Below are 26,929 nucleotides of genomic sequence, written 5' to 3'. Positions count from 1 at the left end.
AAATTGTATCAAATAGACGTAGATTGAAGCCAGTTGAGATAAACTAGAAAAACCTGTTTGAATTTGAATGGCTTTCATCTCAGAAGATACAATACTTGTGATCCCAAAATAACAATCTTGGTCTTTTGTTCTTTTAGAGTCTTGTTTGAGATAAATGACAGAAAATTACAATGTATTATCAAATTTAGGACAAAATTACTGGTACTAAAATAGTATTATTGTTGAACTTGTTTAGGACGTCTTGATGAGGCATTTTCTCATTGCGCGGCAGTGTGGAAGACAAAAGCTTTTAAGGATAGTTTAGAGTGGGTTGCTTGCTGTGTGGAAATGGTTGAGGTAAGTGAGCCATCATTTTATAACAAGCAAAGGTTTAGCCTTACTGGTGTTCAGGGTACCCACTTTTTGAAACAATCCATTTAAAATTCCCTCAATCTTTCAAAAAAATCCTCTAGAAACTTCCCTCTCCTCTAAATCCAGTTTCACCCCCTAAATATCACATGCACACAACTAATCATGGTGTGGCTCGCTCAAAGCCAAGCGCTCCGCGTAAAAGCTTGTTGTAAGTAAATGTTATTGAAGAAAAGTCTGGGTCCACTCCATTGGAGAGTTACTCAAATGTATGAGTTTTATCTGATGTGTACCAGACTTTATTAATAATAAATTGTAACAGGGGGATTCCAGTACAGAAATAGTCTATTGTTATTACTGGTCTACACTGTATGTTAACAGTGTGTATTTTAAAAGCAATTCTGGCTGATGTTTGATGGTTCTTTTGCCACAAAATCAAACATACCTTCCTATTTTTGTTTCAGAAATACCTTGCCTTGCTTGAAAAATGTGAGTATTTGCCATGTCCTACAATTTATTGTAATGATTGAATTATCTTGGCAAAAATTATATTGTGAAAGTATAATTAGATTTTAGCAGTGCCTCTTTCTACATGCTACACATAATGTCAGCAATAAAATAATAACAGCACAACAAAGGAACAAATGTGGCCACCCAACATTTCATAGTTTGCACTTGTAGAAATTCTTGTTTGGCAAGCATCTTAATTGCACTGTTATTAATAGGTCAATTGATAATTAAGTAATTTTAAATCAATTAATATTTTGTTTATTTGCGGTAGCAATAAAAGGTGAGGTCATTGGAAGTGGTAACGCCATCTTGGATGTACACTCCTTCCTCCTGATTATCCTTTGTCAGTTTGTGGAGCTTCAGCTGCGTGAAAGCAACACTCGTGAAGTCATCAATGCTCTTTACAGGTTAGGATTTATTACACTAATCATTTAAAGACATGATTGTTAAAGTAAGTATGGTTCTTCTTACTTGAAGCAGTGAAAGGTCAAGACAAGTTATACAATGGTACACTGCTAACATTTATCAAGATTGAGCAGCCTTTCCAACCATACCATGACTGGTTGTTAAAATTGGTCGCATAATATTTGTCTACTTTTCGTCTTTAGTTTGAATTATTTTTCTGTTAGTGGTATAATAATTATTAGTTCTCCAATTCAAAAAAACTGATTTGTAATATCCTGCCTGTTGTTGTGCCTATCTAATATGGAATGAAATTTGAATCTTAAGTATTTCTCTCCTAAAGCAAAGTACATGTATTTTAATAATACAATAATGCCAGTCACCACTAGGCGGAATTCTTTTATTGTGACTATTCGAATTAAAGTTTTAAGCTACTACCTTTCTGCTCTAGAACTTTTCCAAGTGAACGTTTGGCAAGCTTTGCTCGACATGCTTAACTAACTGAGCTTAATTACTGATCAACTTTGAACATTATTTTTTAGGCTTGATCACAGTCTATTTATGGCACATCGCCATAGAATACGCCAGTCGCCGAGACACTCCACATCTGGTGGGCCAACTGAGTGGAGTGTGATCTTAACAGAGATGAAAGCACAGCTTTACATGCATTGTGGCACATTATTGATTCGACTAGCCAAAGAGGTACATGTATTGAATAGCTAAAAGTGTTTTTTAGTTAAATTTACCCTTGAAGGATTGATGTTCAGGTAGTCTAAAGGTCAAATTTGGCCCTTTCAACTTTTCCCTACAAATGCATATTAATGTGTATCCATGGGAACCTGCACACACTCCTAACTGTTTTGACCTCAGGTGCACCCTTTTGTCTCCAAATACAAACAAATGTGTTGCCAAAATGTAATCAGATATGCCACAAATCCTATTGTTTCTCAAGGGCAAATAAAGCCTGATTCAGTTTTTTGAAAAATAATGTAATTATAATAATGTACTTGGTTTTAACTTTTTACTGCATTTGCTTTTCTTGTACATGGCAGAAATTCGTGACATGGCCCAGAGGCTTAAAGCTTGCCTGTGCCTGTTATCTTGCAAGTGTTAGCATCTCTGAGCCAGAAACCAAGACGCCCTGGGTGGCGAGGGCTCCTAAAAACAAAGATCCTCTTAAGTGGTATGTTATGGCTTGCTCAAGACTCAGTCAAGTTGGTAAGTGGATGAATACTGTGCCTGACATTTTTTACAACTTTGTTATCTTAGACTACAAAAAGTATAAAATTATATCCTTACAAAAAAAAAAAATAATAAAATAAAAAAATAAAAAATACAGGTGGATGGGGCAGAAACAAGAGTACCCATGTGAGGCACCTCGCCAAGGCACTTAGGGGGAGACCCCTGAAATGCTTCTCTTTGTAAGTGCCTGGGTCCAGTTGTTCGAAGCCCGATTAAGCTAATCCTGGATTAACGTGAACTTTGATTAGAGTATAATTACTAATCAATGAAGATTCTTCCAAAAGATTTTTGTCCTTCAGTATTGACATAGACTTTTCTTTACCTTTAGCTTGACATTGGCCTTTAAACACATTTGTAACGAGCGAGATGAAAACCTCAATTAACTTTTAATCGTGGATTAGCGTTAATCGGCTTTCAAACAACCGGGCCCTGGTGTACATGTACATGTAAACATAAAAGTTATTTTGTGTCCAAGCTATGCAGTGATGTGTGTCATAATTAATTGACAGGTCATTTCCTTATGGCTACAAGAGACAGACATGGTGCCATGTGGATGAACACTTGTCACTCAGACTGCTGCTCACGGCAAGGTCTGCAAGAGATTCTAAATACGATTTACAGGGATGAAAGAGACTTGACAAAGGTAAAGCTTTGGAGGGAAATAATAGTGTGAAGCACAGAGCTTGAGTGTTTCATGTAGAATATCTTAGTACTAGCTGAGAAAGATTTGTCAACTTCTTTCTGCTTGAGATACAATGTTCAGGGTGTAGTAATAATCCACTATATTTGATAAGAATATATTGGCTCATATTTTCATGTTAATTCCCACACATCATGAAGAATTTTTATTCAATTGAATTAGCCATATCAAAATGCTTTGAAGAAGTTGGCCAGCAACATAACAGGAGTAGAAGGCAGAAAGAGCAAAGTCCAAAGGGGTCTTAGGGAAAATGAGTGGGCACTAAGTGCCAAATCATTGTTTGTAGGCAGCAAAATTGCTGGCTGTCGGTACATTTTGAGACAGGTTGATGCGAACCCTTAATCACAGCCTCTTTTCTTAATAATTATTAACCATGCCTGTGAAATAATTTTTTCCAGTCATTTCTTGTATATGATGGTGAGTTCACTACTACCGAATTGATGATGCCAGCTGTTGAACAGCTGGTTAGCTGGGATGAAGGTGAGTTTTGATATAAATGAAGTAAAATATTCATTTACTTTGTAGTAGTTATAAGCTACTGTCAACCTATTTTTGATGCAATTTCTTTAACAATAACATATCCCATATGAAGTTCAGCTGACCTCACTGATGCAACAGTGTGATTTAATGAGACGAAACAGTGATCACCATCAAATTTCTCCCTTTTGCAACCAGAGGTCATGAGTATTAAGGATATGATCACCCAAGGTGAATTTTCTTGATAGTTTAATAACTTCTCACCAGTGCTTTTATAAGAAAAATATGGGGACAATAAAGGAGAATTTGTTCTTTGATATTAGGAGGGTAAAATTTTAAACATTTACCTACTTCTGTTGTAGTGGCACTGAGTGAGAATCCTCGCAACTTACAGAACATAACATGGGTTGGACTACACTGGTTTAAGTACAACAAGGAGATGAGGCCAGGAGGTATGTAGCTCAAGATTGTTAACAGCACCTTGAAGACCCTACCTTGAGTGCCAGAGGCTTTTCTTGTGTGGTTTCTGGGTCCAGTCAAAGTCTCTTACTATTTTTATTATGACCAACGCGAAGAATGACGATGGAAAATAAGAAATAATTAGATTCAATAGAGCAGTTTTCAATTGAGTGTCGAAAGTAATTACGCGTTTGCTTTGGTTTTGCGTTACTAAACTGTGATTGGCTGACAAAACTCGCGCCACTTTTTCAACCAATGAGAAGCAAAACCAAAACCAATTGTGACTTGGTTGCACGCATTTTCCTGTGCTTGGCGCTGGTTACTTGTATTTGCTTTGAATTCTGATTGGTTCATTGCGCTGTTTGTGTCTGTTGTGATTGGCCAGAGTAATTGCTTTGGTTTTGGTTTTAGGACACTCAATTGAAAGCCGCTCTAAGAGTTCACTCACAAAGACAAAAGGAATAATTATTTTAAAGATCCTTTACTGAAGGTAAAATGACTGTATTAAAGCTTTCATCCCAGGGGAAAACTACAAGTATCAAATTTTGGTACTCCCACACTGTGAACATTTTGTCTTTCTTGCTCACACTATTACCAAATTAGTACTCGTGGAGACAATAATAGTATTATTCTTAATTGGTTAAACTCTGATTGATACATGTAATTTCCAATGAAAATTGGACAAGAATCAGACTCCTTATTTACATGTACTAAGCTTTTTAACTCGTGAATGCGCGCATGCGCAATGAACGAGTTATAGCGATAGCTGACTCTCGACTTGGTCGGTCGATCAGTTGGTTTTGTCGTTAACTTTCGGGCGTGCGCAGTGAATGAGTTTTAAATTCAATTTGTGGAAAAAAACACGCGAACATTTGTTGTTCATGGCGCATCAGGAAATTCTTATTCAATATGTAGAGAATAATTTGACGATCATTTAGTGCAAGAATGGCGATTTTTCGTTCAATCTGAGCAAAGTTTCAAGTTTTTTCAGTTTTTCAGAAAGTCCGGGGTCGTAAACTCAATTAGTGAAAAAAAAAAAACGTGAAAATTTGTTTCACGACGCGTCAGAATTCTCTCATTCATTCTGTAGAGAATAATTTGACAATCATTTTAATGTAAGAATGGGGATTTTTCGTTGAATCTGAGCAAAGTTATAGGATTTTTTCGTTTTTTTTCTACGAAGTGCGGTTTCTTTCAAGAATTAAAAATAATTTAATTTAAAAATAATTTAATTAAAAAATAATTTAATTTGTCAGTTTTCATGCGAAAGCGGAACGTGCCATGTCACGCATCATTGACGTCGTAAACAAAATTATGCAAATTTCTGGTGAAATGAACACTTTTAAGATCTTGTCAGCTTTCATAGAGGTTTCAAAGGGAAAAAATGTTTCATTTTCGAAATTTACAACTGGTAATTTATGGGAAGCGGTCGATAAATAATTCTTATTTAGCAAGAGCTTGTCATAGTTCATTATTTTTACTTGAGGATTGCGTGGACTGAACTCCAAAGGAAAAATTTCACGCATTTATGTCGGGCATGAATCGTAATGCGATACTTTGTTGAACATATTTCCCTTTGTGAGATCGGCTTGCCCTACAGTAATTTTGTAATTTTAATTCCCAAAAAAACTTCACTTGCCCATCGGGCAAGTGATGGTTAGAATCCACTAGCCCGATCGCGAAATCCAGTAGCCGCGGACTATCACACGAATTTGCATGACGTAGCTGCACATGGCGTGCTCCTATAAACTTTGAATAAAAAAAACACGTGATATTTTTTAATCGGCGCATCAGAATAATCGGCTTATTCAATCTGTACAGAATAATTTGACAATCATTTTAATAGTACAAGAATGGTCATTTTTCGTTACATAATCGGGCAAAGATATAATTTCTTTTAGCTTTTGAGGAAGTTTCCGTAGCCGTCTAAATTGCAATTACTATGTGTCATCTGCATTCACGAGTTGGCTCACAGGAGCCTTTGATTTACTTACCCAAGCTTGCAAGAGTAATTATTTCATACTTGTTTTCCTTGTACTGAAGATTTAATTTAACTGATTTACTGTTTTTTATCATCTCTTCAGTTGGTGTTATGGTGAAGGACATATTCCAGGAGTTGAGGCTAGATGTTCCAAGCATTGAAAAGCACATTACTCCTAACATGTTATGCTTGAGAGACATAGAGGTAACGTTAGTTTAGTTTGCAGGCATCAGATTGGAAAGCAAGGGGTCAAATGTTATTTTCAGTCCTAGTAACCTAGTTAGACAAATATTGTGTTAGAAGGTACATGTTTAGTTGATCCCCGGGCATGGATAATGTGGAGACGAGTCTTACATGTAATAGAAGAGGACCTGTGCCAGCCATGACATCTATTGGAATTCAAGTATTTGTAGATGTCGCAGGTGGAATCCGGTTTTAGGTCAAACATGTTCTTGACATAGTTTAAATTTAAGTCATTTACTTTTAAGTACCTTAAGTTTATAATTACTATTTATGATCTAGCTTTTAGGAGGAAGCCTAATATTATAAGCCCTATGGTTTCTTTTTAGACTTCCCAAGAAGTATTTTAAGTTTATTTTTTTCTTGTAGGCATTTGTCTATGCAGTTGTAAGGACTACAGCAGCAAGAGTGCTAGAAGATAGAGACATTTTCTATGAAGATTATGAGCCACAAGTTCTTCCTCAGCCACTGTGTTCTTCTCTTAGTTTGCCTGTTCAGGATGAGTGGTGGATTGCTGCTTATAACTTGTACACGGGAAAATCCAGGTAACTGTCAAAACGATAATGTTCTTGGTTTGAGCATTTTCTTTCGTCAAGAACAACACTGACTTCAAGCACCGCCATGTTTGGTTTCCATTCTTCTCACGGCCATCTTGCTCCTATCATTCCCTGGGAAACATTAACAAGATGGCATCCACCTGCTATTGCAAATTTATTACCTCCTTTTACAAATCTTAACAAGCACCCTGTTTTGTAGACACCAAGACAAAACATTAGATACTTTGTTGTCTTAGACAGTTTGACTATACATGTACTTCTACTGTCCTAGTAATTATAGAAGACACTACACCCATACTGCCAGTTGTCCTGATTAATCATGTTTGCATGTCTCTTAGTCACATTCTTCATTGTGACATCTAACTTAAGGTCATTCCCCTAAAATAGAACCTACACTCAGATTTTTTCCAAACTTTGCCCATGTGTGGTTCACTATATGTAAACTGCAAAAATGAAATAAAAAGAGGGGGTCCCGATGCTTGTTCTTCAGCAACGAAGCATTGAAATATGTTAATTTCTGCATATTTGGACAAAAAGGACTATAATAGAGCATTTGCCAAGAACAGGAATTATTTTCTGAAGAAAGCAGTTAACGGCTCATTTCATAGAATTTTTTTCTTGTTCATAAATCATTTTCAATGTGAAATCTGTTTGAAAACTATTCCTAACCAGTACTACTGAGATATTCAACAAAATAATCTAATTCCTTACTTCTGAAGCTAGACCAAAATGTCCATTGGCTAGATATTAGGTGCAAAATTTGATATTTCTAACACTAGGATTTTCCTTAAATTTTCACGGTAGTTAGCAAACGATATTGTGGTTAGAAATCTGAAAAGAGAAAATAGGTTCACCGGGTTGGTTTTGCAGATATTTCACAAAGCAGTGGTAAATCGAGCTTCAAAACTGTTTTCTCCGCGAAGGGACTGGGGCGAGTCTTATGAAGACACCTTTATTTCCGCGCAAAATGCAAATTAAGAATTTTGTTGTTAGATGCAAGTCAGATTGAGTGATACTCAGTAGTAAGCTAGAAATGAGCGTAAATTTTTTATTTTGCCATTGTGCGCAGTAGAGTTGCGCACTGCAAAACAGGGGAATGACCTTAAGCACATTAACACTAAACAGTTGTAGATTTACATGACTCTCTCCCTGTTTTTGTGGCAATGGGTTCAATTCCAGTGAACCATTTGACCAGCTGGGAGTTTTGGGCGTCTGTCACAAATTTTTTTCATTACAACAAATCTCATTGTCCGTCCTCTCTTTTTTAGTTTGAATGAATCTGGAAAGATGCGCCGCACTGTTCAGCTTGGCATTGAGAAGATCCGTGCAGTGGATGAAAGGCATGGACTACAAGTGCAGCTCCTGATTTACCTTGGAAATTCCTTTGGATCCAAGGTTGGTACACTTAAACCCTTTAGAATTAAATTCCTTCTTGTGATATCATTGCTTACTCAACCCCTGAGGTCATGAGAATTAAGGAAATGATCACCCATGGTGAATCTTCTTGATATTTTATAACTTCTCCCCAGTACTTTTATAAGAAAAGTATGAGAGCAAGATAGGAGAATTTGTGCATTGTTCACTACTATGTAAAACAAAATAAAACTAGAGGTCTTTATGTACAAGACTATCATTAATTTTATAAGGTAAATGATTTACTGATGCTGTGAATAAATCTTTTCTTTGTATATTTCAGGCAACCTTTCTGAAGGGTAGTGGTGAGAACCCTTGGTATTATGAGGAACACTGGAAGGTTTGTTTATCTTTTTGGTTATTATATTATTTTGTATTTTTTTATGTGTTGATTTTAAGTTTGATTTGACAAGTGTGTCTCTAGCAAGGCCTTGATAGATTGTTTACACATTACTGTAACTGAAAATGTGTATTAAAGGCACTTTTGCTCAAGCCAATGTGATTTTTTAACTTGCAATTTAAAACCAGTGTGAGACAAGTTACAGATAAAATAAAATTATTGCATGTGTAACCTTTTTTGCAAGTTGTCTGGTAATAAGAATTGTGTTTTAAGCTGGAAAGTAAGTCACGTAGTCTTCTACGTTTCTTAACATTACAAATCATGTAAGGGTGCGTTCGATTGACCCTTTTCTGGAATACGAATATGTATAGTGATCACAAGAAACCCCTCATAATGTTGTGTTGTTAAAGTTGCAAAACCCATTTAGTTTAAATCACCTAAGCTTGTGCATAGTATCACTACACTTCAAGGTGGACTAAATGTGTGGTTGATTCCTTTGTTCCTTGCTCCACAGCAAGTGCAATTGATGCCATTTTTGTTTTCAAATCTGAACATGTAGAACTGTTGTTTTCATTGTCTTTAGAGTTTGGAGAAATGGAGCATGCATTACTTGCGCAAGGCTCTCACAGTTTTGGAAAAGTTAGAGAAGTAAGTCATTTGTTCATACTGTGAAGAGGATTCTACTCAGTTAGATGTAAGGACTCACCCTACCGCAAATAAAGATGGTGTTATTTTATCAGTAAAGCTATTGATTGACTTGATAAAGTTGACCCCATCCCTTGCCTTCAAGTTCCCTAGCAATCCCAATCTTGAACAGTATGTTTTGTACATAACCATATGAGCTCTAATAGAAAAAACAAACAAACAAACAAACAAACAAACAACAACTTTATTGAATAAATAATAATATTACAAGCAACGACTTCAGAAACCACAGGTAACTGTAAAGGTATTTGAGGTGGGCTCAAGGAGAGGAAGAGAAAAAAAAGAAACAAAACAAAACAAAGAAAAATTTCAGACCAATGCATTTAAGAATGTATTTTCTGTAATCTAAATTCTTTTACCCTGTTGGCAATAATTTTTGCTTGTTTTCTGCCAGGGATGAGAGCATTCCACGCTGTGAGAAGCCTCTTTTTCCTCACATGTTTGACACCTTGTCGGTGAGTTGAATTGTACACTCTCCAAGCTACCCACATTTTTAATACTTTTAATTAATTGTTTTGACTCAACCCGCATTTCTTGTGCTTGACTGTCTTTTAATCTTTATTAAAAAATTAGACACAACATATGTGTGGCTTTACAATCATTGAAGAACTTATAATCAATGAAGAACCAAGCAAATTACAGATTACAATAAGTAAAAAAACATCAAGAAATCTAAAAAGGCATCTATTCACAAAAGCCTGTTTAAACAGTTCAGTTTTCACTCTAGGGAGTATGAAATCATGGCCCTATCTCTAAGAGCCCTATTACGTTTAGGTGGTAACAAGTCAAACAATACAGGGCCACTGTCACTGGTGATTCTGTTGAACAGATCATGGTCCCTATTCTTTTTTGACATCAGATATCAAAAACATCTTATTCATATAGCCAACTGAGGAGTTTAAAAATGTCATGTTACCAGTATTCAACACTATTATTTCATTGTCAGGAGCATGAAGTGAAGTTCCAGCTTCAGTCTGTGCGTCTCACGGTGGGAGGAACATTGATGAAGGAAGGGAAGCTGTTTGATGCTATGGAAATGTTTGAGCAGGTCAAAACTCCTCCAGGGATGTTCAATCTTGCACAGGTACTGTTTTGTTCATGCACAGAATGTTCCTCAAGGCTGTTAAGGCCTTTTTCTTTTTCATGACTGTTGAGGTTAATAATTTGGACATAGTAACAGTGACCTTATACAAAAAAAAAAACAATTCAAAAAGCATCAATCTGGCAGTACTCGTCGGTTCTGTGGATGGATGACTCATGATTTTAATTTTCTTTAAGGCTTATAAATACCTTGCACATGTTGAAGCTTGTGCAGCGACTGAAGAGACGGACACAGAAACTGCTTCTCCAACAAAGGAGTATTATCAGAATCTTCAGGAAGCTTGGGATCTTCTCCAGGCCTACTTAAAGATGACCGACCCGTCTGATGTATGTATTCTCTTGGATCTGTTTTCCTGTTTGGATAGTGCACACTTTTGCCAAACTCATGAGAGGAGGGGTGTGTGAGTGTAGAATGTTTGGTTGGTGAATCATAGTGTACAGACCAGTTGTAGCAAGATGCATAATGACTGAAGGGCCTGAAGAAGGTTGCAGGTGGCACGTGATCATTTCAAATTGAAGCAGAAATGTTTCTGTGTGCTGTCCCTGAAACGACGTGAAATCAAATAAAGGTTTCTTATATTCCCCCTTTCTTTTTGCTCCAAGGTTGGACGGCAGGCTGTCATAGATGAACTCAATGACATTGAAAGACTCATTCGAACTGGATTACCAAGGGCAAGCACAGCATCAGGTTATTAAACTAATCACAGTAAAAACAGCAACCGAAAATTAAATTATTGATTTACTTGTAAAATATAAAAAAATCCTCCTAGAAATGTCAACTCTAGAATGTAGACTACTACTATTGCTGACAAAAGTCCTTAGAACACCTTGATAAAATAATGTAACTTTTTTAGGGTGCGTTTGATTTGATTGCGTTCGTTTGAGCCTATTCTGGAATAGGAATGTATACAGTCATTACAAGAAAACCCTCCAAAGAGGTTTTTGGAGGTAATGGAGTACGAAATGGCTCTTAAATTATCATGCGTTGTCATAAGTTTGCAGAAATGTCTTCCCAGATTTACTTAAAAAAGAGAAATCTAATAGCTATCCCACTTATTCTTGTTCCGGAATACGGCCAATAGAACTTAACCTCAGTTTTCAATCTCCCAACCCCCCCCTCCCCCCCCTCCAACTAAAACAATGTTCACTGGAAAATTGTCAACGTAGGCAAAAAGGAACGTTATCGAGGTTCAAAAAATTGGCTTCCCAACGTAGCAAATGAGAGGTGGCCCATGACATCTTAAGAAGATGATAGAAACCAGGATATGAAACTCGACTTCATTAGATCAAGCAAGTTATCTGTCAGCCATAAGCGAGAATCATTTTATGTTTTCAGGTCAGCATGATGATGTTCATCGGAGTCACTATCTAGAAACTCAAAGCTCAACCAATGCGTCAGATGTACAGGAGTCTGATGACAACTTTTGGGTGGAGCAGGTAAGAATAACTTCAGTATTTGGTAATTTACACATGCAATGGTCAGTGTTTTTCATGTTGGCAGTTTGAAGTAATTTTCTTGTCAGTGCACTTTTGTGTTCTAGTGTGTCATACCTGTACTTGAGATTAGAAACTCAGTGGCTGAAACCTTGGTTGCTTGTGGTGTTACCTGAGAAATTTTTTTAAGTGGGAGGAGAGCAACATGCATGCCGTGCGCTAGTAGGGAGGGGAGGGGCAATCCTCTTGATGTAAGTCTAATTAGGTTAATGGATATGAAGAGCCGTGTGTTTCTGTCAGTAATAGTGCCACTTTTTAAAAATATATATCCTTGGGTAGCGAGGATAATATCTACTTTCCACTTTCATGTTCATATTTGACATATTTGTTGCGTTCTAGCCACCAGATCCAAATACCAAAGAATTTATCGCCACACTTAGTGAGGTGGCCTTAAATAAAGGCTATTTTCAAGAGCAGATGGCTCTCAGAGATGAGGCTATGTCAAAAAGGGATGAAACCATATGCAGCATGCGCGAAGAAATCAACATGTTAAAGGTTAGTATATCTAACTACTTACCTTCTGTTATTGCCAGAGTGTCAGTGGATAACTCTTAAAACTTTCCCGTGGAAAATCTTGGAAAATCTCCATGGAGCGCAGTGAGTTTATGTTGCAGCAGACGGATATAGCATTCAGAATAGCCTAAAAATACAACTAGCGTGACAACATTGCCTAAAAATAGCGCAACCTAGCGTGACAGTATGGTCTAAAATAGGTAACATAAGCTCATATGTATGTAGTGTCACATAATATAACCGACTTGATGATGTAATATAATGTGGTTAAAGGTGATCCCTTTTAAAAACTGGATTAAAAACCGAGTTGTTAACCTGTATATGCCTTAACGTTTAAGTCCTGAATGTCATTTATTCATGAATACATTTTACTTGTTCTCCCGCAGAATCAAGTGAGCATGTTGCAGTTATATTCCACTCTCAACACTCCCCCATGCCCAAGCCCAGGCGTAGGTGATCAAAGTCAGCCCATGTTTGAATCCACACCGCTTACATCAAAGCAGACCTCCCTCACAGGAAGTGGAAAACCTTTTACACAACCGAACATCAAGGGACCACTGAAAATTGATTCCAGTTTCTTTGCTGGGTTAAGCAGCAGCAACAGCCCTGAAAAGCGAGTGGACGAGCCTGAAGAGCCTCTAGTATCGCCCACATCCCCCGCGAGGTTAAGGCATGATTCCTCAACTTCTTATACAGAAGACATCCATTTTGAGCCCCTCATACCCCTCCCTGAGCAAATAGAGATTCACACTGGTGAGGAAGAGGAAGAGGTGTTGTTTAGCAGCAGAGCGAAACTTTATCGGTATGATAAGGATGTTTCTGCATGGAAGGATCGTGGCATTGGAACTATGAAGATTCTGCATAACTCAGTGAAAGGGCGCAGTCGAATCTTGATGAGACGTGAAGTTGTCCACAAGATTTGCGCTAATCACTTCATTACAGCTGACATGAAGTTAGAAGAAAAGAAAGGTGCAACTAACTCCTTGATTTGGAACACTCTTGCAGATTATTCAGAGGAGGTTTTAAGGCCAGAGCAGCTAGCCGTTAAGTTCAAAACTCAAGAAGAAGTCTTGCTATTCAAAGAAACGTTTGATGAGTGTCAAAAGATGTCGAAGAAAGATGCCAAAGTAGCAGAGAACACAGCAGACACAAACGAGAAAAGCTCAGATCTTATGGCCAAGTTTGCTCCAAAGCCTGGCTCGTGGTCTTGTTCTGTTTGTATGGTTTCCAATGAAGAACACACGACCGTGTGTGTAGCTTGTGGAGCTGCAAAGCTGTCAGAAGAAAGTGAAACTACTGTGGCCCAGGCAATGCCCATGTCTGGGTTTCAGGTACCTAAGGAACTGACTCCCAGCAGTGCACCACATACAGTTTCCAGCTCGTCAGGAAGCCCGTTCGTTTTCAAGATGAGTGATACAGAAACACAGGGTAGCTCTCCATTTACATTTGCTGCCACAAGCAAGGTATCTAAAGGTTCACCATCTCCATTTACATTTGGAGCTCCATCCTTAGCAGCTAGTAGCGAGGCGTCTACAGTCTTTGGTGCATCCTCTGAGGCATTGGGAACCTCAAAACCAGCAACATCTCAACCTTTTGTGTTGGCAGCTTTTGGAGTCCCTGCCATCAACAGCAAATCAAGCCAACCTTCATTGCCATTTGGTACCTCAAGCTTAACTGGATCCTCGCCTTTCTCTTTCCCAGCAACAGAACAAGCTGCAAATACCACACCATCTGAAGCGTCTGTGTTTGGCGGTTGTTCTCCAGAGCAGGAAGGTGGTCCTACCGTGTCATTTGGTTCTTTTGGCACTGGTACCTCCCCGATATTCGATCTGGATGCATCAAACCATTCAACAAGCAGTACACAAACAGACCCCGTGAAATGCGAGAAATGTGACGGTGATCAAATCACGGAAGAACCAAATCCATCAGCACAATACCAGTTTACTGAGAATCAGCCTCAATCTTCATTTCCGTTTGGCATGCCCATTGAAAATCCAAACATTGCTCAGCAAAAGTTATTTTGGCAGCAGCCTAGTGGTTCCTTTCAGTTTGGACCGCTCGATTCAGTCCCACCGCTCGGTGGTGCTTCATCTGGGGCTGCAAATGTTAACACCTTCTGGTTCCAAACAACACCACCTACCTTCGAGCCATCAACCTCTCAACCTGAAAGTGCCCCACAGCCACCAGGTGGATTCTCATTTACACATCAGCAGCAATTTGGTCCAAATTCTAATGTGGATTTTTCAAGCAGTGAGTTCCTTCGCCTTCTCGCGGCAGCTAAGGAACAAAAAGATTCTATGAAACAGGAATACCCATCTAGAGGCTACGACTTTGCACCTTATGTTGTTGATGATCTGTCGGAGGATATTTTGCTTCACGGTGGAGCCAAACCTTTGTCCAGTGCAATAACAGACGAATATGATTCTGAAAACGAGGAAGGTAATGAAGAGTCTGAAAAGTACACTGATGATAGTTCAAATTATTCTCGTACAGATCCTGATGACGATGAGCAAGATACTGAAGCTTCTTTGGTGTCTGCGCAAAAGCCATCTCCTTCATCCCAAACTAAACCATCATTTCCATCAAGTAAAGCAAACGTTATTACAACACCAATGAAACCTGTTCCTGTGCATTCCACACAGACGGAGACATCTGCACCTTCTCAGGCCAGTACCGCACTCAGGCGATTCTTGGTGGCCAAGAGTCCTTTAAAGGGAGCTAAAAAGCAAGACGAAGACTGTGTTATTGTTTATGAAGTTCGTGCTTCCATGGCAGATCGAGAGAAAGCCACGCGCCTTTTTCTGCCGCCAAATTTCTTTAATTATACCAAACATAAAGCTTGCCCCGGAAGTATTGGTTGCCCTGGGGTTTCAAAGGCGGTGGCAGGTTCTACTAGCGAAAAAGAGGACAAAGAGAGCAAGGCAGCTGATGTTACTACTAATACAACAGAGAATGCTGCAAAACCAAGTCCAAACACCTCTGCTTCTCATGTGTTTGGACAATCAGCTAGCTTTGGCCAGCTTACATTTTCATCTCTGGTTCAAAACAGCAATGCATTTTCCGAGACTCAAAAGAAGGATAGTCACAAGCCATTCCAAGGAGCGGGAACACAACTATTTGCTGATTCTTCTGAAGGAGCCGAGGGACAAAATGAAGATCAGCTGCATTTTGAACCAGTCATTCCTCTTCCAGAAGAAATCCAGGTCGTTACTGGAGAAGAAGGCCTTGAGGTGTTGTTTTCTGAACGAGCAAAACTGTACAGGTTTGATGTTGACTCAGGGCAGTGGAAAGAACGAGGGGTTGGAGAGGTAAAGCTTCTGCGTCATCCAACTTCAGGTCGTGGACGAGTACTCATGAGACGGGAACAGATTAAGAAGTTATGTGCCAACCACAACATCACTGCCGCTATGGAGCTTAAACCAAACGTTGGATCAGATCGTTCCTGGGTGTGGTACACTTCAGCAGACTATGCCGAGGGTGAAGCAAGGCCAGAGAAGCTAGCTGTCAAGCTGAAGACTCCAGAAATTGCGGAAACATTTAAGCAAGTATTTGATGACCTTAAAGAGCTTTCATCTTCAGAACATCCTCCAGAAACAGCTGAAGCTGAAGACCAAACGAAGACTGGGTGCGAACTTTATGGACAATTTATCTCAACATTTACTGCTGCTCCTGGTGCATGGACTTGTGAATTGTGTTATGTTGTAAACAGGGCTATTGATTCAACTTGTGTGGCGTGCAATACCGTAAAACCTGGTGCCCAAGTTGTTGAACCTTCATCGACAGCTGGGGAGGAAACAGCTTCAAATGCTGTCGTGGAGTCATTAGAACCAATCGCATTCCAGGACCCAAACAAAACAGAAGCTCCAACTGGCTTCGTATTCCAGTCACCTGGAGGAAAGGGGCTCTCCAGTGCACAGCTTTTTACCATTGGACGAGTGGACCCAGGTGAAAATATAGCAGATGATGAGATTGAAACATCACCTTATAAGACATCTTCTCCTAGTAAGCAGGGGGTTTCATCGCCACAAAAACCTTCAACACCCTCCCAGAGTGTTCAGATAAAAGATCCATTTGGCATAGGAACCCCATCAAAGTTTACCTTCAGTCTGGTAGTCTCCCCCAGGTCTCCTACTCGCCAACCCAAATCACCATCGCCACATGCGTCACCCCAGTCTCCCGAGAGTCCTTCCCACATAGGTGATGATGGACCACATTTTGAACCAATTATACCACTCCCCGAAAAAGTTGAATGTCGCACAGGGGAAGAGGGCCAAGAGGTATTGTTCTGTGAACGCTGCAAACTGTTTAGATATGACGGTGATACATCTCAGTGGAAAGAACGGGGTATTGGTGACATCAAGATTCTCCTTAATCCAAGTTCTGGAAAATACCGTGTTCTGATGCGACGTGAACAGATCTTTAAGCTTTGTGCTAATCACCTAATTTCAGGCGATATGGAACTTAAGCCATTTCCGAACTCTGACAGAGCGTGGCTTTGGACGACACTTGCGGATTTCTCAGAAGAAGAGGTAGCCGCGGAGACTTTGGGTGTAAGATTTAGAACACGTGAGATCGCCTCTCAGTTTAAGGAAACATTTGCCAAGGCTATAGAGTCGACTGCATCTGAATCTGACAACGCCGAGTCTTCAACAGAACAGCAAGTGAAGGAATCTTTACAGTCAATTGTGTATAAAAATGACAACACCGAGGCTTCACCGGAACCAGAAGTGAAAGAATCTTCACGGCCAATTGTGTGTAAAACTGATAACTCCGAGTCTTCACCAAAACCAGAAGTGAAAGAATCTGCACAGTCAATTGCGTGTATAACTGACAACACGGAGTCTACACCAAAACCAACAGAGAAACAGTCTGAACAGGCAGTTGGGCAGGACGTTGAAGAGGAGATCTCAATTGTCTTTGAAAAAGAAGCCACAGAAGATCAAAAGGAAAGAGCTCAGAGGCTAGAGCTGCCAAACAACTTCTTCGGATATGAGGAAACAACAGATGACACTAACCCTGATGAGTCTACTGCAAGGTGAATAATGTCTTCTCTTCCTTTGATATGCTAATGAAGAGGGTTTATGATGTCTAGGTATACCCTGGAGAAAATTTCAATCATGAATCTTTGCAAAGTTTTGCAAGTAAGGTTGCGGTATTGCTTGGCTTTCATTTGATAGGTAGTAGTTTATAGACGTAGTTCCTACCCGAGATAATGGGCTGTGAGTGAGTAATGAGGGTAACTGCCAATTTGTTCTGTATGAATATTTGTTTTTATTGCTTCGTTTGTTCTGTCAGTGCTGCGCATTTTTAGTGAAATGGTATATTTAACAATTATTCCACGAGCGCGCGTTGGATATGAGATGATAGATAGCCAACGAGGCGCGTAGCGCCGAGTTGGCTATAATCATCTCATATCCAACAAGCGCAAGTGGAATAATTGTTTTATTAAAAACAATCAAGAAATATTGCTAGATCTTACTGATTTTCGCTGCGCAAGGATAACCTGCAGAAAATTTAATGGTCGCCATTTCTCGGCTATGGTATAATGGCTTATATACCATGGCTGCTAAGCCAATCAAATCCCTCGAATTGCATTATACAATGATTCAGTTTTTAATAAAATAGATTAGGCCGTGACAGCCTTTGTTTAGTTCTCTTTTGGTTCATCAGCTCATGGAAAGTACACTTCTTTCCACTCAAAGGAAAACTCTCGTTAGAATTGGCATACTTAAAACCAAACGAATCGTGAATTGACATAAAAATCATCCTTGGCATCTGTTTCATGTGTTCGCCTCGCGTTTCTTAGTACTTGCTGGTACTTTTGTTCGGCATTGTGATTCACCCTGCAAAGCCTAGTACTTTGGTAATCACTCTTTCTCGCGAAAGTGTACATCGGAGAAAGGCTGTGAATTTGCGCCAAAAATTGAGTGGGCGAGAAAATAACCCATGGATACAAGGATCATCATTACGGTTTAAGTAATAAAAAAAGCTATTTAATTTGGAACTTTATTCCCCGGATCTTTCATCTCCCCACCCCAGTGTGAGGGAGAACGAGGTTCTTTAACCTGTACTTTGTAATATCTTCACAGCAAACAAGATCTGGGCACACCAAATGAGGCGCCTGAAGAGAAAACAGCACCACAAAACTTTCTGTTTGGCTCTGCCAGTGTGGCTTCGTTATCCTTTCAGTCAGTGGCTGCATCGTCTTTAGGTAACAGTCCATTTGGTAAGAAGACGCCAGACAAGTCTCCAGGATTTGTTGGTGCTGGGTCTCAGCTGTTTGATGCTCGTAAAACGGATGCCAATGATGATGACGACAACACTGGAGTGGATGATCACCAAGATGGGCCACACTTTGAACCAATTATACCGCTTCCTGACAAGATCGACGTAAAAACTGGAGAAGAAAATGAGGAAGTCATGTTTTCCCACAGAGCCAAATTGTATCGATTTGTAGCTGAAGATAAGCAGTGGAAAGAGCGAGGAGTTGGAGATATCAAGTTGCTGAGAAACAATCTAACAGGAAAAATGCGAGTTCTGATGCGTCGAGAACAAGTGCTAAAACTTTGTGCGAACCATCACATTACCACTGACATGAAACTAATGCCAAACGCAGGCTCAGAACGATCGTGGGTGTGGAGTACAGCGGCAGATTTCTCTGAAGAAGGTTGTAAAGCAGAACGTCTGGCTGTCAGGTTCAAAACTGAAGACATCGCCAAGCAATTCAAAGAGAAGTTTGAAGAGTGCCAAGAAATACTAAAGAAGCAAACGTCGCTGAAGCTGTCAGTTCAAGAGGAGGCAGCACATGAAGAGAAAGTAGAAGAAGATCTACTGGCAAAGTTTAAAGTTGCTGAAGGATCATGGGAGTGTGATGCCTGTATGGTGAGAAACGACAGTGATAAATTGGAGTGTGTAGCGTGTGCAAGTCCAAAACCAGGCGTTGAAATAAGTGAAGAAAAAAAGACTTCTGGAAAGCCAGTGTTTCCGTTTGGATCCAGTACCACACCCTCTGGCTCAACATTTTCGTTTGGAGCAGCTGCACCGTCTTCTGGTTCAGGGATTACATTTGGATCAGCTGGGGCAGGGTTCACGTTTGGTTCTGCTGGAGCTACTGATGGTGGTGCAAAACCGCTCTTCACTTTTGGCTCGTTAAATCAAACGCCATCTTTTGGTTCTTTGAAGGAAGAAGGGAAAGTAACAGAAGATCAGAGCGAGGAAGAAGAGAAAGAGGAAGCTTCTGAAACAGATGAGCAAACAGATGATAGTGAAGACGTTGAACAACCACTGAATGAAGAAGAGGCTGGTGGACCCTCAGATGAAGCACCTGCAGGAGATGACAACCAAGCGGACAAGGAGACAGACAGGTAGCGTGTTAATTGTGTAGGATAATTTCACAAACGCGTGCCCTTTACTGTTAAAAAACAAAACAGCCAGTGATGGTTACGGCAGGAATGCCAGTAAATACATGAAAGCTGACTAGTTTACTTGATTTTACAATACCGTGATTAGATTAGAGTAGTTAAGACGTAAAAAATGCGATGCTCTTTGTCTTTAACCAACTCCAGAAAAAATAGACGACAGATATCATGTATGATAACCTCCGCCCGATTTTGTATCACGTAATGTGTTTCGTCGATTGATTAATTCAATGATTGATTGATTCGTCCAATTAATTGGTGGGTCATAATGTCGTATATTCCTGCCCGGAATACGTTTGTTGTCCTTGTTATCCTTTTCACTTAAACAACCCCCATCCCTGTATTTAGGCGAAGGGGAAGTGGGGGGGGGGGGGGGGGGGGGAGTAGGGGACTCAAGTGTAAAGTTTACAGTTAGCTTCCTAAGACGTTTGGCCAGGATTGTAGAAACTGTTCTCTTTTTCCGAAGGCAGATCTCTAAGCAATTTCGTCCCAGATGATGGTTAGTATGGTGTATATGCCATTTTAGAAAGACTATATAAGCTTCGTTAAGAACGGTACCTCCTAATACAGAGGTATTTTTGCGCCGTTTATGACTACAAGGGAAAAGCAGATCTAAGTGAGGGCTGTTGAAATCCAGAAGGAAAATGGAGTAACCACGTTTATTTCAGAGATAATTAAGCAACAATTATTCTAAAAAGCTTTTGAAATGCGTTACATTGTGTGGCATTTTTCCCCAAACTGAAGCTTAATTAACTGTGAAATATGCGCGGTTATTCCAATTTTCTTTTTCGATTCCGATAGCACTTGCGAAGGTCTGTTTTCCCCGCATAGTCATAAACCGCGCAAAAATACCATTGTATTGGTAGGCGCCATCCTTAAGAAAGCCGAGTATCTCTGACCATTTCCAGACGCGCAGGACTTGTGCCCAGAAGCAAAAGGAGTCACATCTTGAGTACATAAGGTTGCCTTTCAACTGGCCTCCTACTTACTCAAATATGCGCCCGGGGCATTTCTTACTAATTCGGTTCATTAGACGGAGGGTTAAACTTTGGCTGGGCTTGTATTCAAGTCCACTAGTTGACTTCGTTCCAATGAACAACACGAGGGCATTTATTATAGTAAATGCCGCAATTGCTATTGTTCAGGCTCCAGTTGTTCAAAGAGGGGATAACTTGTATCTTTTGAAGTTCATTTTTTTTTTAGGGGGGGGGGGGGGGGTTGCGACTTTTCATTGGATAAAAACGGCCAAGCTTTAAAGAACGGGATCAATTTGGTCAAGGAACAAAGCTCAAATTTTGTAGATAACTGCCCTTTAAAGCGTTGGCAATTATCATCTGAATGCTCAGTGACCTACTTTCTAAACAACTAAGAGCAGCTAAAAAGTCTTATTTTTTGGGTGAAAAGGGGTCTTGGTTCTTTATCAAAGGTGCTTGAAGCAATCATTTTCTTTTTTTCCTCTTTTTTGTTACAGCGACACATCAAGCCCAATCAAACCAGCGGTTAAAGATTCTGAGGAGAAAAAGAAAGAAAATTTTTTGTTTGGCTCTTCAGACATTGCTTCGTTGTCCTTCCAATCAGTAGCTGCTTCATCAATCGGCAACAGTCCATTTGGACAGAAAACAAGCAACAAGTCTGCGGGATTTGCTGGTGCGGGATCAAAACTGTTTACATCTCAATCTCCTGGAGGTGACGAGCATGAAGCGGAACATGAAGGAGATAATGATGGGCCACACTTTGAACCAATCATTCCGCTTCCCGACAAGATTGATGTAAAAACTGGAGAAGAAAATGAGGAAGTCGTGTTTTCCCACAGAGCCAAATTGTATCGATTTGTAGCTGAAGATAAGCAGTGGAAAGAGCGAGGAGTCGGAGATATCAAGTTGCTGAGAAACAATCTAACAGGAAAAATGCGAGTTCTGATGCGTCGAGAACAAGTGTTAAAACTTTGTGCCAACCATCATATAACCACTGACATGAAACTTATGCCAAATGCAGGCTCAGAAAAATCCTGGGTGTGGAGTACAGCGGCAGATTTCTCTGAGGAAGAATATAAACCAGAGAGTCTTGCTGTCAGGTTTAAAACTGAAGACATCGCCAAGCAATTCAAAGAGAAGTTTGAAGAGTGCCAAGAGATACTAAAGAATCTAGCGTCTCTGAAGTTGCCAGTTCAAGAGGAGGCAGCACATGAAGAGAAAGGGGAAGAAGATCTACTGGCAAAGTTTAAAGTTGCTGAAGGATCGTGGGAGTGTGACGTCTGTATGGTGAGAAACGACAGTGATAAATTGGCGTGTGCAGCGTGTGCAAGTCCAAAACCAGGCGTTGAAGCTGCGCAAGTTCCACCCAATATTGGAAAGCCATTGTTCGGATCAGGTGTGCCAACCATTGGAGCAGGCTTTACATTCGGGTCAGGTGCGCTATCTGCTAATACAGGGGTTTCGTTTGGTTCCATGTCGGCTTCAGGATCGACTGGACAAAGTGGAAGTGAAAATCCCTTTCCATCATTTTCTGCTCCCTCTAGTTTTACGTTTGGGTCCTTAAATCAAACCCCCAGTACATCCGCCACAAAGGCAAAGGAAACGGTTCAAAGTGAGACAAAAACTGTCTCAGTTGACCAAGAAGAGAAAGCTTTATCAGCTGGTCAAGAGGGAGAAAGAGAAACTCAGGGTGGTGCGAGTGGGATGGCAAATGCTGAAGAGGATTCGAAACCGGATGAATCGTCAAATGATTCTCATCCCGAGGAGAGAGTGCCATTGAGTAGTGAAAAACAGCCCGTCGAAAACAATTCAAACGATAACGGTATTGATCAAAATGAATCTGTAGGCGAAGGAGCTTCACAGCCGGACAGTTTTGTTCCCTCGCTGACAGATGAGCCGGAAGATTGATCCATTGATAGCTTGTCCTGTCAGCCAAACCAAGGATAACTGAAGGCCATAGAAATAGAAGATAAAGAAGCCTTATAACGGTGGGAAGAAACGATGGACAGTAATGAGAGAATACTGAGATTACTTGTGCATGTGGTGTACAAATCTTATTAACTCGATGCCGGTCAATTGCATGATTAGATAAACAGTCTTGTTGTTACTATGCAAATGTAGAAACGAGCCTAGAATCGCAGAAATAGCTGTGGCCAAGTAAAGACTAACATGCTGTTTACTATAAACAAGTGTGTAGAACACACCATCGTTGATGCATCATAGGACAATAATAAACTACCAAAGCTGCCTAAAATTTTACGTAGGTTCCACACGAGTAAGTTTTCCTGAACATTTTTTTTTTTTGACAACTTTGGCTTGTTCGTGTGTTAAGCCGGGGTGTAAAAGTATCCAGTGAGCGTCTTTCAAAACCTGGACACCAATTTTTGAACGAGGAAACCAGTCAAAGTAAAACTTGACAAATTTTGTCGTTCAGACGAAATATCAAACTTATCAAATGGAGACTTGTTAGGAAACCTTGCTCGTACACAACCATTAAATACTGCTCAGTTAATTAGTGAATTGTTTATTAGTTTTGCTTTTCTACTATTAAATGGGACCTGTAAAATCTTGTTTCGGTGTTCAAGGTGTTTACAAATTACATGTTTAGCAATCGGGGATTTGGAAGAACAACATGTACCAAGAAGTGTGTACAGGTTAGGCGGGTGGTCCTCAATATTCCCGAACACTTGTAAAACTCGACAAGCAAGAGGAGCTGATTTATTTCGATTCTCCTCGCTTTGTTTTCTAAAATCTCAATAAGCCAAGCCATCATAATTGAGAACCGTAACATTTTGGCAAATGTGTTGACTAGAATCAATTCTCTCGACGAGAATTTCATAAACTGTATGAAAAAATCTTTTCGCTTGTGATACGATAACTTGAAAAAGATTTTCAAGGCGTAGTTCCAACCATGAGTTCACCGTTTTCTTGATTTCACTCCGTAGTATCAACCATGAGTTCAATGTTTCCCTGACATTTTTCCGTAAATCTCTCCAGATTCGCGGAGGAATTTCCTGTGAAACAGGCCCTTGATCTTGGACACCAAAGGGTTGCAATCCCCCCTGCGCGTAAATGTATTTATCGATGTTATATTTTCAAGGAATTGGCTTAAAGGCCATGAATAGTACACAATACCCGTCGACAATTTGATAAGGGACATAGATGAAACGCTTCTTTCCCTACGATGTCTTCGGCGATTTGTCAGCCCTAATATCAAAATGGTTGAAAAAGAGAGAAAAATACAGCCGACAGCGGTACCTCTGGACACTTTGCCGGAGCGTTGTACGATGACGATGCACCACGAGATTTCGGCCCGCGGTTCGCTTATGCCAGCTGGAGATGGTTCCGTACTGCTTTCCGATACCTTGTCCCCGACGAGACAGAGAGAGAAAAGTCGGCCCCTAGACCATATGAGACAGATCCCTTTCGTTGGCACCTCAGTTCCACCTTACTGACTTAAACTGAGATTCAGATCAGTATATACATGACAGTGTAGTCATTTTGTCTTCCATGTGGTACGTTTTGAGGTTTGAGCATGCGGACGGGCTAAAACATAATGACAGAAGGATGACTTGGAGGTACCGCTAGTCTTGGACTCCTTTTACCTTATTTCATTCTTACAATTTTTATTGCCGTTTTCCCGAAAACGATTGCTCCTTCGATGGATTGTTGACATTGTTAAGGGAATTAGGTCGTCACCTCAAGAGCTCTGTGAAAGCCCTTGCTGTTTTTGCTATAGGCCACCCAATGAAGACCCAAGTTGGATGGATGTATTCGATTATTTTTTGCATGACGTTTGTGACCAGTTCGACAACATGGCAATTTCGGGTGACTTTAATTTGCCAGAAATCCTCTGGGACTCTATTGACAGCGCATCGGGTGTTTATTGAAAACCTTCACGACCACCTCTTCACAACTCAATAAAAACCCACTCGTGGCAATTACTCTTTTCTCTTCTTGACATGTAGTTTTGTCGTAAAATAGTATTATTGTCCTTGTATTATTGAAAATGATGCCTCAATAATTGCTCTAAAATCTCGTACCAATCCCCCACGACCTAGGCTGCTGATGGAATAGAATTAAACGAGACTTAACCGTAAGTTGAAGCTTGATTGTAATTCTGTGAGTCATCAGCAGGGAATGTAGGGAGTGGTACGTACACCCTTCTTTCCAGTTTGTATCCCCACCCAGTGTGGCCTGGTAATCATTGAGGCAATCATTGGGCGCTCTAAATCCTGATTGATGCATTGCGCTACGCTCTTTCTCGTACGTGGAAGTCTCGTTAAATTTTTAATTTTGATGCTATAGTACTTAAAGCTTTTTTTAGTAAGCCCTCCCTCCCCCGCCAAACCCACCCCTCCTCCCTTACCGAAGAAAAGTCCATGGCTCATGATTTCTAGATGTCGGTTTTCAGTATTCTCGTTAATGCACTGGTACAATAATGGCATCGAAACTTTGAGGCTATATTTTTCTTTTTTTTTTTTTTATTAAATTTTTATTGATTATTATAACCGATTCAAGAATACAGTTTTTACAAGACGTACCATAGTTAATAAAAGGCAATGGTTATGAAGCCTGACAAATTTCTTTGTGTTTTTGTTAGCATTTTTGGCCTTGGCTTGACAGTGCACAGACGACAATAGATTTTGAAATTTGTTGGAGAAACGTTCGTGTTAAGATATTCAACTGTAGTGTGAACATTCAAACTAAACAGGATTGTGCACTGTCGCGGCCCTTCCAACATAAATTGCAGCAGGAGCACCATTGTTTTCATGGCAAAGTTTTATAACCAGTCCCTCAATTAACTATGGACGTACATTAAATAAAGCTAAAGCAACAACAAATACGAAATCAATACGAGAGCACACAATTCACTCACAAAAAACCTGTAACTGTGTAAGTTGCTTCGCGGCCACACATCTGAGTGACGTGGACCGTCTGAGAATCAGGCTTCTTCCAGCCGGGTCGTGACGTTATATTATTGAAATATGTGGATTAATTTTTCCCATTTCTGCAGATGTTGCAATAGTTTGTTTTTCTCTCTTGCAATATAAAGCGCAATATTGTTTACACGTTTGGTTCCTCGCAATAAAATCTGAGAGAATGGGAACACCTGCTTTTTGGCATCTACAGGAGTAAAGAAAAAATTTCCCCAATAGTAACATGTGATTGATTAGAGTGAAGTCATCTGTAGCTTCAAATTTTCCAACTGAGATCAAATTCCCCCCGGGGGGGGGGGGGGGTACTCCCTTATAAGAGGCTAATGGGGATGTGCCGCTGGATGGGGTCGCATTTTCACGACTGGATTTACTAGAATGGGGTTGCATTTTCAGTAGAGTTACTAGAATGGGGTCGCACATTTTCGGATTAATTTTTGGGGTAAGAAAAAAAAAATAAATAGAAAGTGACTTAGTTGGGATCGCGAAAATTACATTTTCCCAAAAAGTGACTAAGATGGGGTCTATAACTGGCCACAAAAAAAGACTATAATGGGGCAGGGGCTCTGAGAGGCCAGCGGCACATACCCAGCAAAACTGAACCCAAGTACCCCCCCCCCCCCCCCCCCCCGGGCAAATTCCATAACAGCATTGCCCTTAACCGTAACTCAGGACAAAACGTGTTTCCAAAATTCAGATGAAACTTTACACAAGCAGAACGTACAACATCGAGAGTCAGTTAGGCCGATCCGAAAAAGCTTTTCATTGGTGTAAGCAATACAATTTAGTAATTTATATTGAATAGGGTCCGTTAAGAGATCTTGTTCTCCGGGCAAGGAATAGAGTCGTCAAGAAATGGGCGAAAACTAGACGTAAACAATTTGTATGTTCACATTCCTTTATCTCGCACCCAATTCTGTGTGGATATTCGAATTACAGCTTTTTCAGCTGTACAGTGGTGACGTCAATAAATATCGACAGATTTTTGTTCTCTTTGTTTAATCGGAATTGTAAATAACTGAAGAAAGCGTTGACGTCATTGTTTGTTCAGAAACCGGTTAATTTTTTTTTCCGCGGGTCTTCTTGTGTTCGTTATTTACTCGTACTCGACTTGACTA

The 26,929-nt window shown here is 40.0% G+C and overlaps 1 protein-coding gene across 2 annotated transcripts in view; it reads left to right on the top strand.

Annotated features, from left to right (window-relative positions):
* Nucleotides 1-23,445, top strand: part of LOC146449696 (E3 SUMO-protein ligase RanBP2-like) — a 28,957-nt gene extending 5,512 nt beyond the window's left edge. Inside the window, exons 10-31 of one of the 2 annotated variants that reach the window (XM_085101178.1) lie at nucleotides 236-336; nucleotides 813-837; nucleotides 1,130-1,265; nucleotides 1,803-1,962; nucleotides 2,313-2,478; nucleotides 3,012-3,145; nucleotides 3,601-3,682; nucleotides 4,042-4,131; nucleotides 6,223-6,323; nucleotides 6,729-6,904; nucleotides 8,185-8,311; nucleotides 8,613-8,669; nucleotides 9,253-9,317; nucleotides 9,769-9,829; nucleotides 10,321-10,458; nucleotides 10,653-10,802; nucleotides 11,079-11,163; nucleotides 11,812-11,912; nucleotides 12,309-12,464; nucleotides 12,869-17,517; nucleotides 18,572-19,653; nucleotides 22,103-23,445. In XM_085101178.1, the coding sequence (XP_084957304.1) occupies nucleotides 236-336; nucleotides 813-837; nucleotides 1,130-1,265; nucleotides 1,803-1,962; nucleotides 2,313-2,478; nucleotides 3,012-3,145; nucleotides 3,601-3,682; nucleotides 4,042-4,131; nucleotides 6,223-6,323; nucleotides 6,729-6,904; nucleotides 8,185-8,311; nucleotides 8,613-8,669; nucleotides 9,253-9,317; nucleotides 9,769-9,829; nucleotides 10,321-10,458; nucleotides 10,653-10,802; nucleotides 11,079-11,163; nucleotides 11,812-11,912; nucleotides 12,309-12,464; nucleotides 12,869-17,517; nucleotides 18,572-19,653; nucleotides 22,103-22,782 (8,522 nt within the window). In that variant the 3' untranslated portion in view covers nucleotides 22,783-23,445. Of the gene's footprint in view, nucleotides 1-235; nucleotides 337-812; nucleotides 838-1,129; nucleotides 1,266-1,802; nucleotides 1,963-2,312; nucleotides 2,479-3,011; nucleotides 3,146-3,600; nucleotides 3,683-4,041; nucleotides 4,132-6,222; nucleotides 6,324-6,728; nucleotides 6,905-8,184; nucleotides 8,312-8,612; nucleotides 8,670-9,252; nucleotides 9,318-9,768; nucleotides 9,830-10,320; nucleotides 10,459-10,652; nucleotides 10,803-11,078; nucleotides 11,164-11,811; nucleotides 11,913-12,308; nucleotides 12,465-12,868; nucleotides 17,518-18,571; nucleotides 19,847-21,371 lie in introns of both variants that reach the window. The other variant, XM_085101177.1, reaches the window with a different exon arrangement.
* The last annotated feature ends 3,484 nt before the right edge of the window (nucleotides 23,446-26,929 follow it).

This window comes from Pavona decussata, unplaced genomic scaffold (assembly GCF_977016875.1).
Source record: "Pavona decussata unplaced genomic scaffold, jaPavDecu1.1 SCAFFOLD_602, whole genome shotgun sequence".
Classification (NCBI taxonomy): domain Eukaryota; kingdom Metazoa; phylum Cnidaria; class Anthozoa; order Scleractinia; family Agariciidae; genus Pavona; species Pavona decussata.
This window is presented reverse-complemented; position numbering and strand designations above follow the sequence as displayed.